The sequence below is a fragment of the Colossoma macropomum genome, unplaced genomic scaffold, assembly GCF_904425465.1.
Source record: "Colossoma macropomum unplaced genomic scaffold, Colossoma_macropomum, whole genome shotgun sequence".
NCBI lineage: Eukaryota > Metazoa > Chordata > Actinopteri > Characiformes > Serrasalmidae > Colossoma > Colossoma macropomum.
In genome coordinates, this window is record NW_023495808.1 from 361,128 (window position 1) to 382,730 (window position 21,603).

At 37.5% G+C, this 21,603-nt stretch overlaps 1 protein-coding gene across 1 annotated transcript in view; it reads right to left on the reverse strand.

Moving 5' to 3' along the window:
• The window catches only part of adcy8 (adenylate cyclase 8 (brain)), a 94,922-nt gene that overhangs the window by 65,208 nt on the left and 8,111 nt on the right, over positions 1–21,603 (reverse strand). Inside the window, exons 2-3 of the mRNA XM_036563538.1 lie at positions 5,935–6,084; positions 1,804–1,934 (exon numbers count right to left, since the gene is read on the reverse strand). Coding sequence (XP_036419431.1) covers positions 1,804–1,934; positions 5,935–6,084 — 281 coding nt within the window. The remainder of the gene's footprint in view (positions 1–1,803; positions 1,935–5,934; positions 6,085–21,603) is intronic.

Below are 21,603 nucleotides of genomic sequence, written 5' to 3' on the forward strand. Positions count from 1 at the left end.
CTAGCCAAAAATATTGATACCAGTCAAAAAAAAAATATTGCACAAATGTGACTGGAGAAAATTATACAGATAATATAGATAGAACACAATAGAAACAACAACGTAAATAATCTCTATTTATTGGGATGCTTCATTTTTTGTAATTTTTTGTATGTTTGTTATCAGTCTGTCAAGAAACCTGAACCTGTGTACGAAAAACACTTTAGGATTTTATATATAACTGGCACTATGCTAATAAAGTCATTAATTTGAACTTTTTAATTTTGTTCACATTCTGATAAACCCATAAATGCCATTACACAGCAATGTCTCATTTTTATTTTTATTTTTTAAACCAGTGCTAAGATAATGTTCCTGGTATTGAATGTTAGCAACGAGCTAGCAGGGTTAGCTCAGCATTATGTTTTTTTAATGTTTGTTTCTTTGTTTTTTTCCCCAATGTTCTCCCCAATTTTTATCCAATTCCATCCACTTTCTGCTAACTTGCTTAGCTTTTTCTAATCCAATTAAAGAGAGTAACTTGTAAACCAGTAAACTGTAAACCAGTTAAAGAGAGTCTCTTTGCAGCAACCAGTGATGTTCAACTGGCAGCACGTCATTTGGTTGAATTTCATTAGCACGAATTTCAACAATTACAACTAGGCTTTTTCAGGCAGCAATTATGAAGCCATGTCCACATATCCTTTGTACAATTTCTTGAGAAATTCATGCTCATAACATTCCCAATCTTGCCATAGTTTCAGTTTCACTCGGCTGTACTGACAGCTACAAGCTGCATGGAAATCTCCCAAAAATGCTTCTGAGACATTTAATGGGGCATAAAATGATAATCAGTGAGCTAATTTTCCGTAATTGTAAAAAAATGACACTTCCATTCCCCATAAACTTGAAATTCACGCTCACATGAAAATTATTTTTGAATTTGAATTTAACGTGAATTTATCCATATTACTAGAAATGGCTATAACATTCCAAAAATGAAGCAGCTGAATTGCCATCTTTACACCACTGCATTACAATTACACCTATGCATATTTACACTAACGCATTTGCAAACAAAAGAAAAAGGCAAAGATAAATTCAGCCTCTCTCCTCTTCTCATCCTCCTTTATTTATTTATTTTATTTAATAATTCCCTCACACTCCTCACGCCCTCACTCTTCATTCTCGAGTGTGATCTCAGCTGACAGGCGGTCCAAATTCAGACAGACGGCTGAAGTCAACAGAATGTCTGCCGCCAAAGTAAATAAACTCTGGTGTCATTTCAGGACAAACTGCAGCACAGCAGCCCGACACACAGGAATTATGCAGGAACAGAGGCTACTGTCTTTCAGAAACGAATGACTGAATCAATTACTGCAGCAGCTTATAATTGCTGCAGATTTTTTTCAATGAATTTCTGACTTAAAATGTTCTGCAGATTTACATGCCACCACCTTCCTTTATGCACTGCCAGTTTAATGGGTAGACCTATGTAATACCTACATTCACTGGCCATTTTATCAGAAATACCTACCACATACAGTACTGTGCAGTGAGAGACTGCCCTTCATTTATTTAATTTCTAGTCAAAATGGCCTTTAAGTACATGTAATAAATTTTTTCAGGATATTTCTGAGAATATTAGAAATAAGATAATCCATTTGCATAAAGAAGGGGGTGGTCAAAGGAAAATACATTAAAAAATAAGAGCTTAAAACATCAGTGATCCTGGCAACTAGATGATTGTGCATGTATGCGTGTATGTGAGTAGACCACTGGAGCAGGACGTGCCATTTCATTTGGTGGTCTGTTGGTGTTTACCTGACGTTTTCGTAGCGGTGGATGTAGATGCGGTGAAACTGGTGCTGCAGGTTTTCATCCTCCACATTACTCATGTCATTAATCATCTCCAGTACAACGAAGCGGGGCAACACTGACAACACCAGCCGCTCCTAGCACAAGGGCAACGTGGGTAATGTAGTTCAGTAGCCATTCATTTTCAAATGCACATCTTAAAAGCATATACATACAAACACACAAACACATATACACACACACAACCTCGCCCTATGTTGCTCCTTAGCTGTAAACCATGATTGAGTTGAGTCATGTCAAGAACAGTGTGTATATGCATGATAGATTTCCCCTGCGTCTAAGGTGTCAAGGTCATGTGCATGATCATTACTGTACCAACATATTCACTTATTACCTGCTTTCTGAAAGTACATATTAAAGATGGTCCATGTTAAAAAAATGAACACAACAAAATAACCTCATGTTGGACTGCAATACATGGATAATTTTTTTCAAAGTGTTAAAAAATGTATTAATAATTTATTTCAAAATTGCATGGTCACCACAGTCCAGGGATCCGAATTGGTTCAAAGAACAAAAATGAAAGCAAAAGGTATTTTGCCCTGTTTTAGAACAGTAACACAACTGAATACTGGTTAAAGCTACATTATGTAAGATATTTTTAATTAAAATTGAAAGAAGTCAAAGGTGTTTGGTTGGTTTTTCATGTCAACAACAAGTTGAGCTGAGCTGCAGTTAGAGATGAAACGGTTGCCGGTTTCACGGTAAACCGCGGTAAAATTAATGACGGTTAGTAGTACCGTTTGAACTTTACAGTATCGTGTGAAAAACTCGGAGATTCGGAGATATTTCAGCCTTCTAAGAAGACCAAGTCTGACGTTTGGTCATATTTTGGGTTTTATAAGGATGCAGAAGGAAAGTTAATTGAAGATGACCACCCTGTCTGCAGAACAGGCCGAAAGAAAATAGCGGCGAAAGGGGGCAACACATCAAACCTTTCGAGTCATCTTCGCGACCACCACCCGCTACCTGCAAGAATGCAAGGTTAACTTTAACGGAGAAATCTGTGGGGACTTCGAAATAGAAGAAATGTCATGGTTTGTGTGGTTTAACTTTTGCTTATGGTTCGTTAATAATATAAAATGAAGCTTTTAGTGTCAAAAAAAACACAATTTGAACAATATCGCGATAATACCGATAATCATGATAATTTTGGTCATGATAATCGTGATATGAAATTTTAATATCGTTTAATCTCTAGCTGCAGTACTACAATTCGGTGGAAATATAGATCATTGTCAATACAATCTTCATGACATCCTTTTAACTATTCGATGTAATAAACCTTGTTGACAAACCTCCAAACAGGCACACATTCGTGCTCGCATTTGTTTTATGCCTCTTTACTTTTAAATGGCACATCATCCTGATATCGTTCTACTTATTCTACAGTAAAAACAATAACATTTACATTTTATAATTAAACATAATTTTAAGTATGTTTATTACTGTACTGTTTATCGAGTAGGCAGCAACGATGTATTAATAATCAGACTGAGGAATAACTGTTCACATGTTTTATATTGCTAAGAAGCGGTAAAGCATAACATTTCTCAAGATATTTTAGTCGTCAACTGGTTGCATAATAGCTGCATAATTAAAGCAGTTTGCATGCCAGTGTCAATTTCCAATTACTCCTGATACAGTAGATCAGCCAAAACATGCATGGTGTCCAAATTTTGCCTCTTTAGTCTTTAGTGCTGAAGCTACAAGGCTAATGTTGCTAACAAACACTAGAACTCAATAGTCACCCAAATATTTCCTGTTAATACACCCCCAAAACATTTCTCATTTCAGATCACACAGACTTGCCGCTGTGTTTTAGGACACAGTATGACTGTGTAATGCAAAAATGAACAAAACTTCACCACGTGGCCAAATGCTACCAGCAGCCAGGTGTTATGTTAAATCCTGACTCCTCCTAAACCACATCAAGTCTGAGCAACCTTATTGAAGGGCTGGATGTGGTTTAAGTGGGTTGAGAGAGGTTTTTGGGATGTATTCATGGAAAAAATTTGGGTGCCTTCTGACTTCTAGGGTTTAGGGTCTTGGCTCATTGACTGCATGGAAAATTGTGTAAATTAGATTTTTTTTACTGAACCTTTCTTTAATATCGTTGATACTGGAACAATTTAATGCCAGTATCAGCTCTGATTCCAATCCTTTGGATCGGCTCGGGGGATCCCTGGTATTTATTAAATTAATTTAACACCAGTAAAATGTGACTTGATTCGAAATTTTAAGTTGGATTACAGTTTGTAATGAAAACACAACAATTCGAAATTAAACCTCAAAGTCTCACTTTGTGGGGAAATCTGATGTCCTACTGTCTTTATTTATGTGCATTTCCAGTATGCAACGGAACTTCTTTATAATAATATAATTTTATTACAGCATTATATATGCAGTAAAAGTATAGTTATTCAAAATTGTATGTTTAAATACATAATATGTGAAGAATTTCTCTCTCTTTCTGTCCCATTTCTTACACACACAAACAAGCACACCCACAGAAACAATCATACATCAACACACACACACATACAGCATATTGCTATATCATTCTTCTTCCAGGAATTTCTCTCCCGCGGGTGCGGCAAGAGAAAGTAATTGATTTAAAGATGAGAAGGGCAATCTCATGAGAAAGAGCCAGACAGGAGAGTACTGAGGAAAAGGTTTGCAGACTCCTTAGGGAATATCTCCTTTCTCTCCCTCTCTCTCTCTAACAGAGAGCACTCAGGCTGTTTGGTGAAGAGGGTTTCATTTGCCAGTCAAGTGGAGCCCATGCTGCCGCCAGTGTGTGTGTACGTGTGTGTGTGTGTGTGCGTGTGTGTAGTTTTCTGAGGGTGCGTTGGCATGTTAATCTTTGTCCCATTATCTTTTAGAGATGAACAATAAGGGCAAATTAGCATATCACAGTTACATTGCTTCATGATTGTAAAATGTTTTTTAAAATATGTTAGAGGACTACTCTAACCTGTATCTGTCCCTTCTATAGAACAGGGCTGATTACCACTGACAATACCTTTGGAAAAATATCCTGTATTTAGAAAAGAACAGAAAACTTGTCCACTCGAAACACTTTTTAATAGAAGCAGCGGCAGCACCTGCCTGTTGGCTTCTCTTATAAGTCAATGAGTTTTCATTCTTTTCTAAGTGCAGGAAAATGGGTCTGCAGTAACTGACTGTACGCTACAGATGCAGCAGTTATAGAATAGGTTGAAAAACACATCGGTGAACCCAGTCCCACTTTGTTGGGATAGCCCTGAAAAGATTATCTATAGATGTTCAAATTATTAACAAACTGTTTGGTTCTCACAAATGTTAGGGCTGTAGTTAGGTTCAGGACCAGGGTGAGGTTTAGGTTAAGGTTTGGGTTGAGTTTAAGGTTAGTGTTTAGGCCAAAGTTATGGTTATGGAACTTTAAAGTGAATTGAATAGATATTTAGTTGAATGCACAGGAGTAGGCAAAGGTTTGGGTGACTCTGTTCAATGTTTTGTTGCTTTTCTAAGTGAAAAAAAGTACACAACCTCTACAGAGAACACAATGCTGCACATCTTAATGCACAGTTACTGTTTATTTGCTGAATTTAACATAGTGAAAACATTTAACAAAAAGTTATGGCACATTTTATTCAATATGTTAAACTCAGCAAATAGAGAAATTGTGCACTGAAATTCGCAGAAAATTGCATATTCAAACGTTCACACTTATTTTCAGTTAGACAGTCAACAAAATATGTGATTTGACTAAGATTGTTCAAATTTTTGCATACAAATGAGCATCTACCATGGGCTGTCTAAATCTAATATTACTGCTAACGCTTTTTGTGGTAAAAGATTAGCCTGACCAAAAATAATTTGGTTTGCTGGATCACATGAATGTGTTTCTCCATCAAAACACCAACAGAAAACCTCTTCAGAAACGTCTGTGATTGGCAAGGATGCTCACATCCCATAGTAAACAATTTTGTGATTAGTTAAATTAGTTAAGTGGCCAATAGAGTTATAAACTTCAAACATCATGTATTGTGCAGCCCCATAATGTTTCCCATCATTCCTATCCCACACACACACCTGTCTCTGGTTCTCAGTCTCCAGGCGCAGACGGGCCTCGATGCACCTGCGTGTCTCCAGGAAGGCCTGGCGCTGGGCGCGGTCAGCCAGGTAACTGATAAACACCCCCGCAGTGTTCATACACACGAACAACAACACCTGCGCACAGAGCTGGAGAGAGAGAGAGAGAGAGAGAGAGAGAGAGAGAGAGAGAGAAAGTTTTAGATCTTGTGTGTATTTATGTTTGATCTGTTGTTTTCACACAACGGGTCTGTCTCACAAAGTATGTTCAGCTTCTTCTTCTACGTTTTAGCTTCCCAACACAAATAACAGTGTTTAACTCATTTTACAACAGCAGTTAACAACTTTCTATCTGTCTACATAAATACAGTTGTATGCAAAATTTGTATACAACCCTCGTCAAATTACATGCTTTGTTGCTATTCTAAGTGAAAATAAGTCAACACATCCTCTACGTGGAAATAGATTTTTTTTGCAAATGTCAGTGCACAATTTCTGTTTATTTACTGATTTTAACAAAATGGGACAAAATCCATAAAACATAAAATGTGCCATAACTTTTGCACAGGCCAATTTCATTTTTTTTCTAATATGTTAAATTCAACAAATAAGTAGTGATTGTCTATTAAAATATGCAGAAGTGTGAGGATGTGTACTTTTGCGTATGACTGTATACATAAAGTAAAACATTTGGAACAGCAAAAATCAACATTGTTGCCAGTGCCACCATGTTAGTGCTTACTGGAGTAATAACTGCTTTATATCCTTTAAGACTGACATCTATCTAGTATTGTTGTTTCCTCCACTGAAAAGTCATATTATTCATTATTATGATTGCACAGAGCAAGAAAAAAGTGACCCAGAAAGGATCAGAGGGGTCCACCTCAATCAGAAGGTTGTCCATAATCCATAATTGGTCAGAAGCTCAGGCCTGATTGGTCCAAAAGCTGTTTATAACTTGAAATCCCAAACATAACCAACCCCAGAGCAGCTTAGCTGCGCACCAGAAGTTGCCATGGTGATGTAGCCTAATAAAGAGTGATCCACTTAGGGATCTGTCACAGTTTAAGATTTCAGAACTTAACTAGCCCTGAGCAATTAGGGAGAGCATTCTGACAGAGGTGGACCCCTACAATCCTTTTTGGGTCACTTTCATGCCATTTGTGGCATCAGTCACGTAAAAAAGATTACTCTTCCATGGAGGAAACAAATTATAAAACATAGATATCAAGAATATAAAACAAGCGTTAATCTGATACTCTTTTTATAGTACTAATATGGTGGCAGTGAAGACTGTGTTGTTTTTTACCTTTATAAATGCCTTACTTTCTACATATTTATGCAGAATAATTTCTTCTCCTTCTTTAATAAGCCTCCTCATGTTTAATGCAGTTGGCAGTTTGTCATAAATGTTATGCTTTCATGTGAACCCACCTGAGCATTAATCAGAGGTTGAGGTTGTAAACGTGGGCTAACAAAGGAAGTTGTCAACTGCTCTCATAAAAAGACTTAACCACTGTTGCATTTGTTAGGTTTTGTGAGGCTGAAATTTGGACAGAGACCTTTTGGTCAAAAAAACATGATTACTCAACATTAACCTCCCACTTTTCTCATTTCATTCTTTCCTTGAGGGAGAAATACACTGAAAGGCTTCAGGCTGCGTTGTTAGCTGAAATGGAAAGATCAAAAGCAGCTACTGAACTGAAACTCTATATGCAGAAATGTTGCTTTGGAAACAAACCCTAAAGTGTATTACACTGTAAACCAATCGAAAATTCCAAACATAAGGGTAACCTGAGTATCCTGAGTGAAACATAAGTGCACTGGAAGCACTGAAATTATTTTATTAGAGTGCTGCTTAATGCTGCTGTCTCAGAGTGCCAGTCTGACATTAGTCTGATGTTATTCTATTGTTTGTAATCATGGGTTATACTTAGACATGAGAGTTTGTGAGGTATCGCAAAATAGCACCACGGATCAATCTCAAGAGTAAGTAGAAAAAAGTAAAGCAGTCCTCAACACTATTTCAATATATGTTTATTTAAATGTGTGTTTTGGTTGAAGTTTTGTCGTTTGTGAAAGGGAATGGCAGCCCTGCGGCTGACCACAAAAACTTGGAAAACTGAACTCTTGACAGGATTTTATGCTGGACACATCTTCATTATGATGCCGTTGCCATTGCTACTGCAATGAAAAACATGGAATATTCAGTTTGTCGTTGTCTGTCTACTGGCATAATGTAAACGCAGCAATTGTAACGAGCAGTCTGTAAGTTATTGTTAGCTGGAGACTAAGTAGTAATTAGTTGGTTTGTGAAATCATTAGTAATTAATCAGTTGTGCGTCTGTGTGTTCTGGTCTAAGTACGCTGGCACAATATGGCGGCCAATTCACATCCACCTAGATAGTGGCTTTTTCCCCATGTCTCAGAGGCTTCTTGGACTGGTCACTTGAACAATGCTACATCACAGCTACATGGCTGCCTAGACTGCCCACTTTGAGTGTCACTGTATCACAGATACAAGGCTGCCTGGATAGGCTGTTTGTTCGATGCTGCACTGCAGCTATGTAGCTGCCTTGGCTGGCTGCTCTTTTGATGCTGTATAGTAGCTACATGGCTGCCTAGGCCAGCTGCTTGGGTGCGCTGCAGCTGTGGGGCTGCCTGGACCAGTGGTATTTGGCCGCATGAGCACTGCTACACGCTACGAGGCTGCTTGATCCATCTGCCTAAGTAATGCTGCATCACAGTTACGCTACACTGCGCCACTGCACTGCAGCTATGAAGGTCCTTAGATCGGTCACTTGAGCACTACTACCTCTTCACAGCCATGGACACCTCTGGCCTACAAGGCTTTCCGGACCTATATTGACATTTCCCTGTGGCTAAGCACTTTTTCAAGGCTGGCTAAATGGCTCTATGCCATGGTCTTTGGAATTTCTGCCCCTCTGCCAGCTGTGGGAATGGTGTGTGTGTAGTTTGCGTTGTTTTATTTCTTGTTGAGTATGCATTCCATTACTTTCGTAAAGTCACTCTCAGTCATTTATCCTCCTAGGTCATGGGGGGTGCTGTAGCCTATCCCAGCCTTGGTTTGGCAGAAGGCAGGAAACACCCTGGACAGGTTGCCAGTCCATCACAGGACAGACACAGTGAGGGCTATTTAGTAACATGCCTTTCGACTGTGGGAGGAAACCCAAGTAGACGCGGGGAGAACATACACATAGAAAGGACACCGGTCGTCTGGAAGGATGATGAACTAAACGCCATGATCAGAGGTCAATGCCAAGTGTGAACAGTGCCTTCTTTACTCATGGACTGTTTCTGGTAAAAATAATCTAGTACTGACATTAGTCAATCTAAAGTCTCAAGTGATCAATTTAAGTCAATCATTCTTTTCCATCATCCCAGAATGTCTCAGTGTGGTGGACTCACCTGAGCCTGCTATTTTGTCAACAGTCTGAGGTTAGATGACGTTTTATGAAGCTGGTGATGAACAGATTAAAGATTAGTTGTGAAAGTCGGTGATGATAAAGAACCATCGAGGAACCTTTGTTATTTTCATGTTTTCAACCAAACTTTCTCTTTCTTCCTAAACTTTAAAAGTTTGTTTTGTATGGGTATATTGGTGCCAGCATATTAAAAACGTGTCTGTGTTTTGGTAAAGTGTGCTGTTTTTAGGGTAATGCCTGCTGCTGCAGTTTCTCCAACTGTTTCCTAAACAGTAAACCCTGCATCCCAGGAGAACGCCAAAAATACACTAACACTCCAAAACAGCCTGCATGCTCTCCAGAGAATGTGCTGTAACCAGCTGCAACCATTGCCCATTCAAACAATTACATCTTACAAAGCAGCACACACAAGCATGACTACAAACACACACCTACACAGGCAAAGACACACATACGCACACAGACACACACACGCTGCCAGACATATACACACACAGACACACACACACTAGTCCAGACATGTCTTTGCACCTGCTACTCCAAAAGACCCGCAGGATTTGTGTGTGTGTGTGTGATATCTCTTGGGTCTTTGTATTATCCTGATGATTAGGAGAACAATGAGGCAAAAGGTTCTGTCACTATCTCCATCTTGTCACTGTTTGCCCCCACAGAGTTATTAGAAAACCGCCATATTGTTTCACTGACTGATCCTCACAAGACACACACACACACAACCCCATTGATGTAGACAGCTTTAAGGAAAGCTAGTAAACATGCTCAATTCACAGAGTCATTGACTCTGAAACACATGTGAAAACATACAGTATTGTGTAAAACTCACTGACGACCCCACATGTATTTAATTTCCAGTTAAAACAACAATTAAGTACAAGTTGTTCATTTTTCACGTGACTTGCATAAGGAAGAAAAAAAGTTAAAGGAAAATATGTTAAAAAACAGGAGTTTCCAAAGCTGAAGTTCAAAATTTTCATAAAAGAAATTGAGAAAATGGAACTCCTAACAACCATGCAAGAACTAGTAGACCACCAGAACTGTCACCATCAGATGAATAGTACTTTAAGCTTTCATCTTTGAAAGATCAAGCTCAACTCTTGCTTCAGATCTGAAAAGTGTTTTTCTCCATCCTTCCACTTTGAGAAGACAACTCAGCGCTATGAGTCTGAAAGGATGCGAAGCTGTCAAGAAGCCATTACTGAGTAAAGGAAACAGACAGAAACTTAGAAAATGTGCAAATCAAACAAGTTATATGTTGGTGTTCTCAGAACAATGGACATCATTGAATGCATTTGGGATTATTTGGATTGTGAGAAGCAGAAAATACAAACAAATTTTTAAGAAAAAATATCCCTGCAGATTTCTTTGAAAAACTGAAAGCATTAAAAATGGACGCAGTAAAAACGGCAAAGGATGGACAAATTAAAACTGCCAAATCTGGTATTACTTTTATTTGTTATCTTCTGTGTAATCTTCTGTTATATATATGTTTTCTGCTTTGTTTCCTTATGTTGAAAAATGAATAACTTGTAATTAATGGTACTTAATTTTGAATGGAATACAAATAAATGAACAGTAGTCTGAAACAGTGCTGTATGATAGATGATCTGGTAGCTGATGTGTTTTTTTGTTTCCCAGCACACACAAAGGAGCATAACTGTTCCATTCACATGACTCCACATATGTGTATGTATATGTGTGTGTGTGTGTGCAGCTCATAATGTTCTCAGGGCATCATTGTGGAGATACGTGATGCTTTCAACAATCAAACACTAACTGTTATCTTGTGTCTCCAAAGACTTGAAGCTGGGTGTTGCATGTTGTCTTATCACATTACTTTATGTGCATCCAAATTGTCCCTATCGCTAGGGCTGGGAGTCAATCCCAAAAAGGATTGATTCTCTACTTTCAGGGATTCCAGGGAATCAAGAGTCGATTCCAAAGCTTTGGACCCAATTCCACAAAGTAACGGTCAAAAATTTGCACACACCCGCCAGCACAGATGCATTTTTCAGAAAAATGCATCCTTCAACAGTGCACACATAGACTGTATTCTACAGTATGATGTAGAATTGTATCAAAAAGTGCCTTACAATCAATGTTTGTAAATTTATGGTAAGAACAAAAGCCTCACAGAAACCGTTTGTAGGTCATGCTGTGTTGCTTTTGCGCATTAGCCTCACACACACGAGTTGGAATTTTGCCTCTTCTCTCGAGAGGTTTGCCATTACAATCATGTATAAAAACTCAGTAATGTTTCTGACTCACAAAACCTGAAAACTCAACACTGTAAAAAGAAAAGAGAGGCAGAAACTTTCCATTTTTGATGGTTGTAATAAAGACATTGTTTCCCAGTAATGTATCGACTTCTGCTCACAAATAATCTCACTCTGTAATTTAGCAAAATTGTACTGAATCAAGTCATATGCGACTTAATTACCATGTTCACCTTATCAGTCAAGTCATGTTCACATGTAAGCCCCTTCAGTTCACTTAGATGGTGCAAAATGCATATGTGAAGAAGACTTATGTCTTAATTTCTGGAACTATCAAGTGTGGAATCAACTCTTGGAAACAACATCAATTCCCATCACTTGGAATTTGAATCAGTGTCAAATCTAGAATTTCTGGGACCAAACAGCCCTATCTATAGCACTCAGAGCTCCAAAACCTCATGTTTGTCCAGCTTACAATTTTTTTCTTTGAATATCACTTATAAAGTTTTGTCCAATGGTTTAACTGTAGTAGACTACAGTCTGAGCAGCTTATGTTGTTATATAATAGTTCTATACTATATAGTTATAGTAGCCCTACTTTCATGTAAATTAGTTACATTTGGAGGATTGTCAGCATGTATATAGCATGTTAAAAAAATTAGCATTTCAACTGCTTAACCACCTCATAATTCAAAAGGCTAAGTGGCATTTGTTCATAAACACATACACAGGACCAAATGTATTGGCTTTAGACTATTTTTGTTTACCACAGATAATTTATGACCACTCATTCATTCTTTTGACCATCCATTCTTCCCAAAGACAAGAATATCTTAGGCCCTATTTAGACAGTCTCAGAATGCAGGCTTCTCCATTAAAAACACTCAAATGAAGTCACAGTACCCAGTGAAATGAGGGGGCTCAACAGTCATGGTTTTCTGGACCTTACAGAGAAAGCCTAGTCTTAAACTATAACCAATTTAGAATGGACCACTGATGGTGTTATTTAATCTAAGATTAGTGAGTGCCTAAAAATCCAACCCTCAGACTCTGCATTTTCTTTCCATGTGTGAAGGCTCACAGCAGCACCATTGCATCTTTTCTTGGCATAGTGATTCAGATCACACAGTGGAGGCTTTTGCTCCTCTTATCACACCATTTCAGTGGTCCTTAGTTCTAGTCCTGGAGCCCAAAACCCATTCCCCATTTCCACAACACCCCTTATCCTCAAACCACAGCAACCCTAAGTTATACCACTTCACATAAGCTGTGAAGTCAGAAAAGGGTGCCCATAGAGATGCATTCATTATGGATCTGTTTTGATGGTGGCATAAAACTAAGGCATATTTTATAAAACAGGATTTTATGGTGAGCTATAACTTAAGCCAACATTGAAGATTGCACAATAGAAATGTTCCACTTCTTCCATTGAATGGTTCTGACTTTTGGCTTCTCTTTTGTGAAATGACCCCCGAGATCTCAGCAGGGCTCTATTTTCTTACATCACGGCAAGAATTAAAGAGTATAATATTTTTACAGTGGCTTCAATGCAGTTTTAAACACTAACAACAATAAAAAATAAATCTCACATTAAAGACAAACAGATCTCTGGATACTTCTTAACTTTTAATACACAACAAAAAATACACCTTGCAAGTAGATCTTAAAGATCTGAATATGAAGATGCACTCTTTCATAAACGGGTCTTGGCTTGCACGTTGGTTCTAGGAAAAAACTTTTAACTGCTACAGAATCTTTATGTGGAGGCTCTTTAAACTTTGTCTTTAGACTTGCATATCTTATTTATGAAAATGGCTCTTTAAAAAAACACATACTGAAATTTTATTTAAATAACCAAAAGTGTTTTTACAGCTTTCCAATCCCTTAAGGGCTTTTGAAAGAACTAATTTAAAATGGTTTGTAAAATGTAACTTAAAGGCGAACTGAAAGGCGAAGGACCATCCACTGAAATGTTCTTCTAGCCACTTTCTGCAGGCCTCTGGTGGCCATTCTGTAAGTGAGGGGTAGGGTGAGAACCTTCAGCTATAAACACCTTTCCAAAAAATTCACACTTTTCCACAAAGACTGTGGGCCAAGATAAAGTGGTCAGCAAAACTGCAGATTTCTTGATATCTGAGTGTCGTGTACAGCAGCCATGATAAAAACTAAATTAAACATAGTTTAATTAGTTTTCAGTGTTTCCGTCACACTTCACATTTCTGTCACATTTCCATCATACAAATATATTCAAAGTTACTGAAGAAAAAGAAATGCATAATTCAACTGAGGGGCTGTCAAATTAGGCATAAATACATTTTATGGCTATTAGTTACTTTCATAAAAATGTCTTTTTAAAAAAGCATCTGCTTAAAGTTTTCTTAATGAACCCAAAGTTAGTGTTGTAGTCAAGACAATTAGAGATGAGTCTGATTCAAGACTGAGACCTGAACACATCAACTCTGAGTCAAGACCAAGAACAGATTAAGACTTTTTTCAGAATATGAAATTAAAAATGAATTCAATTCACTGGTATTTCATTGTACATCCATTATCATTCATTATACATGATATATATTAATAAATAATATAATATTGTATATTTTGTAAAATATAACATTAAATAATATGTAGCCTGAAAATAGCATTAATTATTATTATATTATTATATTATTATATATCATAGTCCTGGTGCAACTTTGCACTGTAAATTTTGGAAGTATGATGGTCACTTCTCTAAAACTTATCTATAATAATCGTCTAAAGTCAACTGAATATAAACCAACATACATTCATTTTTCTTATTAAATGACAACACAGTCATAATAACATCTCGATCTTCTCTCAGGGAATGTTTGAATTTTGAAACCAATGAACAAAATACCTAATTACCTAGTTAAGCTGCAGTAAATCGATTTTATTTAACCTTATCTAGATCACTGTACCTGTACCAGCACACTTCCGTTGAAGCGTTCACTTCAGTTTTTTTATACATCAAACCTTTCTACATATCATCCAGCAACACGGTCATGCAATATAATGTTAGCGAGCTTGAAATCCCAGGATTCGATTCCTGCAAATCATTTTATGATCTGTTACTCACAGCATTAATGATTGTCTCATTTGCAACATAAGCACTGAATGAGCTACAGAGACATCCTATTCCAAATGTGGTCTTGATAACATGGCAAGAGTGGGAGATCAGTTTAGAGTTTTATTAGTCAGGCAGAATCACACAATTATTCTGACAGATGGGCAAACAACTTTAGAGTGTTACCTTTCAAATGAGACCAAGATCATGACCGTATCCCAAAGTATGTAGGAACAGTGCTCATGTTACTTATCATATGCCATTTCAGGCAAAAATTGGGCAACAGTTAAAAGGTTAAACATGTAGAGAAGGGACTGTTTTATTCTGTTTGAAGGTTTTGTTGATATCCAATAGTGATAGAAAAAAGTTCAGTTTACAGTTACCTCAGATGGAGGCAGTGCGCTATCGAGAGCAGTTTCCGAGTCCATCTTACCCCAAGACTAAGACAAGACCAAATCCAAACAATACCAAGACTTGAGTACTACAACAATTCCAAAAGTGGGCCTTTTTGGCAGCACTTTAAAGAACGCTTTTGAAGGAACTCTTTTAAAAATGGTTCTTTTAACAACTATCAATTGAAAGGAGAACATGTATCCACTGAAAGGTTCTTTAGGGAACCAAAAGTGGTTCTTCTATAGCACTGCTCTGAAGAACTCCTTTTGGCACCTTTTTTTTAAAAGAGTCTCTACAGCAACACAAAACTGTTCTGGGCACAGCTCAGCAGCTTCTGATGAAAATTGTATGTGTGACTGATTAACTGTCAGATTCTTCCACTACGATGAGTGCATTATTGATGAAGTGATCAACAAACGTCAGCTCTGACTACTGACCCATACCCAACATTTAATCACTTCCACAGTAAATTTAATCACTTCCATCATTAATCCAAACCGCAGGACAGCAGAACACAATGTCAGGAAATGATCAGCGAGAAAGACAAGTCCGAAAATAGACTTTAAATTAGTTTAACACTGCTAAGCGCTAACACTTTTAATAATTGCTGTTTTGCTCATCTTGTGGGGAAATCCCATTGAGAGACAGCCTCGTTTAGAAATGAGCCCAGCACAATCAGTATTCGGGATGAAATGCAAAAATGTTTAATCTTAATTAAAGCAATATTTTAAAGTGCTGCTCATTAACGATGTTTTCCCAGGACTTAGCGGAGCATGCTGTGACTGCAGACAAAAAGGGGTACATGTAATAATTTTAGGTATGAAATCTATTTAACTCTTTAACTTTTTTTGGTTTTTAAATGATTATGACGATGATTCTAGAAATAACAGTGCGATAGAACACCTTCTCCAGGAAATGATCAGGACTTTTTTATTCTGCTTTTTTTTTATTTTAATGAATTTCTTGAGAAGTTCAGCTACTAGACAGTGTACACTGCATGAAAAGCTTATTGTTTGATCTTATATGCCAGGTATTAGTTTTGCTGATAAACAATAGACCTAGATGTCCTTCATCATCTCATTCTACATATGGGATTGATAAACTTATTAAAATGTTTCAGTGATGTATACAGTACTGTTCAGAAGTCATTTCTGAGGACATTATATCTAAAATAATCGACTTGCATAAAGAAGGGGAAAGTCCAAGACAAATACATGAAAAAAGCGGGAGTTTACAAAAAGTATTAAAAAACATACAGAAAATGGGACTCCTAACAACCATGCAAGACCTGGTGGACCACCAGAACTGTCACCATAGATAAACACTCTTGCTTCAGATCTGAAAAATTCCACAAATTCATAAGATAAACAGTACTTAAAGCTTTCATCTTTGAGAGAGAGGAGAAAATCAAGATCCACTCTTGCTTTGGATCTGATAACATCCCACAGGTGTTTCTGTCCATCTTTCCACTGTGAAAAAACAACTCAACAATATGAGTCTGAAAAGATGTGTAGCTGCTGTTTTTCATAAGATGCCACTGGAGTTCTAAGAACAATTGACCACCCCAGAGTCCAGACCTCGACATCACTGAATGTGTTTAGGACTACTTGGGTCATGAAAGAAAGAAAATGCAAACCAACTTCCAAGACTAGCGGGCTGCTATGCTAAAAGTTAAAGCAAGGCTAAAGGCTCATTATGCCAATAGTCCAGCAGTTCTTTCTGCTTCCTCAATAACAATCTAGACTAACATTAAGTCAGACTGTAAGTGACCACACAGTGGCATAAGAGTGATTACTGAAAGAAGCCAAGCTCAGCCATTGAGGTAAGGTGCTCCCATTTTTCCCATGAAATAGTGCCGTTAGAGATTTTGCCATGAGCATTTACTGCTGCTTGTTGTCCAACATCGCTGATGTGTTGTACAGTTCTGTCTACCACGCATGTGCACACTAGAAATTCCTTCGTTGGTGTCAGTCATAGGTATTAGTATCCCCATCACCGATACCGCTACTGCATTTAAGTGCCAGTATCAGCACCGATACCAATACAGTATCAGTATTGGTGCAACATTATATTAAATTGGAGAAATGTTGTTTCATTTTGCTGTGTACTTGTATATAGCTGAAATGACAATAAATCCTCTTGAAATTTGTTGAGGCTTCTGTATAAATTTCAGTTAAATATATGTTTTTTCCTTTTCTTTCTGATGCTGAAAAAAGAAGTACTTATTGGGTGTTTTCACTGGAAATAAAATACATGAAGGGTGATCTCTGAATTTTGCACAGTGCTGTATGAATTTGGGTGCAGACCAAAACTTTAGCATTTAGATTTCAATACAAGAGGACCTACCATGACAGTTAGCAGCAGTTAGTGACTTGCATTTAATGTTTTCCTAAGAAATCAAGCATCAAAATGGAAGGGGGGCTTATGTATATTTTTTCTGGGATAAGACATGCACACAAAATGAGCAACAGCATTTTTAATCTCTGTTTTCACATTTGCAGTGTACAGTTGCTTCCTATGGACAAAAATTCCACCATTTTTCCAATGTTTTGCATTTAAAAAAAAGAACAGAACACCTGTTGACCCAAAAAGCACAGTTGGCTTCTTAGTATGTTTTGAGTAAATGGGTTTTTTGTATTACTATTAAGTACATGAAAGTATGTCTAAATTTTTCCATGCTAACCATAAACTCTTTACGAGGATGCACCGCGTCACTGATATGAGGCACTGCTCTTACAAAGCGTCAAAATCTATTTGTCTGCTTATGGCGCCCCCATGAGGAAAGTTTTTGCCTGCTAAACATGAGTGTGCTAGTGAGTATGTGAGTGAGTGAGTGAGTTAATGAGTGAATTATAAGCCAGTTCCATGAGGTGCTTTGCATCTAAAATTAAAGGTTCCTCAGTGGTTCTTGGTTTGAACGTACTGTTATTAAGAATAACCTTACAATGGTTTGGAACCTTTACATTCTGTGGAAGTTCTTTAAATTTTTAAAAGGTTCTGAACATGTGCACATCTCATTTAAGAAAATGCTTCTTTCAACAACCACAAATTGTAAAGTTCTTGGGGAACCCAAAGTGGCATCACTCCAAAGAACCCTTTTGGTATCTTTATTTTTTAGACTGTGCATTACAGATGTAGCACTTAGAGATTAGGTTAAAAAATGCTGGAGTTTATTTTTAATATTGAAAGCTTATTGATGTGCACTGGCCACAGACATCTACTTATGCAGTATTCATATACTTAATGCCATACCAGCCAAGTCTCTGTGAAAAAATAATGAACAAAATTGTGTGTGTGTGTGTGTGTGTGTGTGTGTGTGTGTGTGTGTGTGTGTGTATGTGTGTGCGTGTGGGTGGGTGTGTGTTCTGTCTGCTTTGTGTGCTACTGAGAAATGAACTCACACAGTGGAGGAAGAGAAAGGAGAGAGGGGAAGAGAGAAGGGGAATGAAAGAAAGGAGAGAGGAAGGAAGGGATGCAGGCAGACGAGTGTGAGTCAGAGGACCCTTTTCCACATCATCCTCCCACGCGTGCTATTTTTACAGTCTCACACACACATACCACTCCAAGTACTGCTATCACACACACACACGTTTGTTTTTCTACTTTGTAAGGACGTGGGGAAAGTATTTGCATGTAATCAGAATTTTCTAAACATAACCTTAACCTTAAGCTCAGCTAAAACTATTTTGTTGGTCTATTTGTTTTTCTTATTGTTTACAGTATAAGCAGAGCAGAGTCAGACTGTTGACTGACTCACGACTTGACTGGGACACGCCCTTAAATGACTTACGACTTGGACTTAAGACTTATGAAACTTCAACCTGATTAAATTAGAGGTGCCAACCTTAATGTACTGAAAGAATAAAATCTTTCATTGCCAACCATATATGTGTGACTTTGCCATTCAGTTTTGCTGTGGTGATGCGCAGTCATTACTACAATACTGTTCTCCCGCAGCTTGCAGCCTAAAGCCCACGTCCTACATTTTTCTTGTATTTTATTTTTTTCCCTGAAGTCCACTAATAATGTTTGTGTGATTTTACATACATGACCATTTTCTAACCGGAGTTGAGCAGGCTATTTTTAGTACTGTACCTTTAGGACTGGTTTACATAAATGACTTCTGTTCTGATTGGCTGCCCTTTATTGTACTTCCTTCAAAAAGCAGTCCAGGCTAAAGACCCCATATAACTTCGACATGAATGTGTAGGGTTAAATAGGCCGTAGGCTTATTTTATATTTAAAAACTATTTTATTTTTTTAAAAATTAAGTTTTCCATGATCTTGGTCCTTTAAAGCCACAAACAGAAATGACTGCAAAAGTGCCACAGCTCCTTCAGGCTTAACTCTGAATTCACTAACACAGGGCCTGGAATGTAAGAGTAGGCTCAGTGGCACAGTGTTTTATGAAAAAACCTGTTGTTGTAGTACAACACCTGACTCACCTTGACTTAACCATTTCAGTCATTGTTAAAATTCTGTAATTGCCATGGTGAGGTCATTGATGTTACTGTGGTAATTTAATTCGGTTGAGAAAAATGACTGTAAATTATGTATTTAATGCCTTTTGAAAATGCGAGTTGTCATGCTGTAGCAGAGGTTCTACACATTCATTAACCTAGAAATAGAGCTAGTTAATGTAGATAATGAGAGAGGCTAGCCAGCTACATGTATATCCATCCATCATTAACCCACTTATTCTCCTGGGTCACAAGATGGCAATTAGACCTGTTTGCTTGATGCTACAGAGTCATGTATGTATTTCCAGATGTTCTTGTGAATCCAGTCAATGATGTGTTGGCAGAATAAATGACTCCTCCATTTGAAACAGTCATTGATAAATAGCTCATCTGTAAAACTGCCTGATAGCAAAGAGTGTTTTGGTCTTTTTGATAGATTTGATGTTTCAGTTGGACATCATACTTACACAGCTATTGTGTAGCTGACACACTTAGCTGAACTAATGCACAATCAAGAACTGATTGATGAGATTGCCAAGGTACAACTACAGGTTTTTAGTCTAAACTTAAACTGTACCATGTTTAGAGTGAAACAGAACTTTACCAGCAACTCAGGCCTCATCAACCCCTTCACCCAACAACTCCTGCTCTAACCTAACCCAACAAATTTCACTTTCTGGAACTCTACAGCCCTTACAAGCCCTGATTAGACTTCACATTAAAATGTGTCCTGTATCTGAATGTTGTCTGTATACACGTTTAAAAGATGAGTGTATTCACATTTGTGATTGGAAAGTGTGTGGATCTAGTTATCCTAATCCACTGGTAATCAGCAAGGCATTATAAATGATATGTGTATTTGTGTGTGGACAGCTTGGCGTCTTTAATATGCACTCCACCCAAAACATTCAACATTGTATCTGCATATCGTGTTAAACAACATCATTTTAGGCATCTAAATGTGTATTCACACATAGGCTAATGAACATGAAATATGAAAAGCCTTTTGCTGCCTGTGGAGTACAGAACACACTGTGATTTTACCCCATATTTTTCTTTAAACTGTGCTTCAGTTGTGGCCTCTAAGCAAAACACACAGAACTTGTGTTCTTTTCTTTCTCTGTATCTTTTAAAGGCCGGAAAGCTCTGCATCACGATTTTTTTTATAAAGCATTAAGCCCTTTCTAGAGGCTCCCTAGTGGATATTCCACCACCAGAATGGAAATCAACTTAGATGGGTTTTTTTTATAATATAATCAAATAAAATATTTTGCCCTGTAACTGTAATCAGATTATCTAGAACACTGTTATCTCTGTGTGTGAAATATTTTGACTGTGTTGAGCTGCTAGGGGGGCTGAATGGGGAGGGGTGAGAACCCCATGCAGTGAATACTTCGCCACAGATAAAAATGACACCACAACCAGAGGTATGGGAAGTGAGGGTGCTGGGGGTGATTCAGGACTGCTAAAAACACTTATAATAATACAGAGATCTGAATTTTCTAAATAATTTATTAATAATTTAATAATAGTAGACCCATATGTGCTTAATACAGAGTGGAGTTTGTACTTTTATTTCCTATTTTTGTTCATAGGTTTAAGGTAACGCTGTATTTTCATTACAGCGAAAACGCCACTTTAGGGCACGTCACTAAAACACATGCGAGTTGAGGTGCAGAGAGCAAAAGTGTATAAATAAGATAAAGGTCAGTTCTAATAATAATCTGATAACATAATAATGTTTTTAAACTTTTAAAAAATCATCTGACATAAAGTTTTTAGCAACCGTTTGGTGTGCGTTCCTGTGTTAAATGTCACAGTGTTTAAAATTTACCAATGATTTTCTTGAGGTGCGACAAATTGATGGAAAAATGATTCTGGAAATGATTCACTAAAAAAATTGCATGCAGAATATTATTGTTTACAGTACTGTGCAAAGGCCCAAGACCACCCTATCATTTATTCAGTCTCAAAGTCAAAATTGCCATTAAGTACACTGTCCTTCATTTTTAGTGTTGGGCAACAAACATATATTTAACAAAATATTCCAC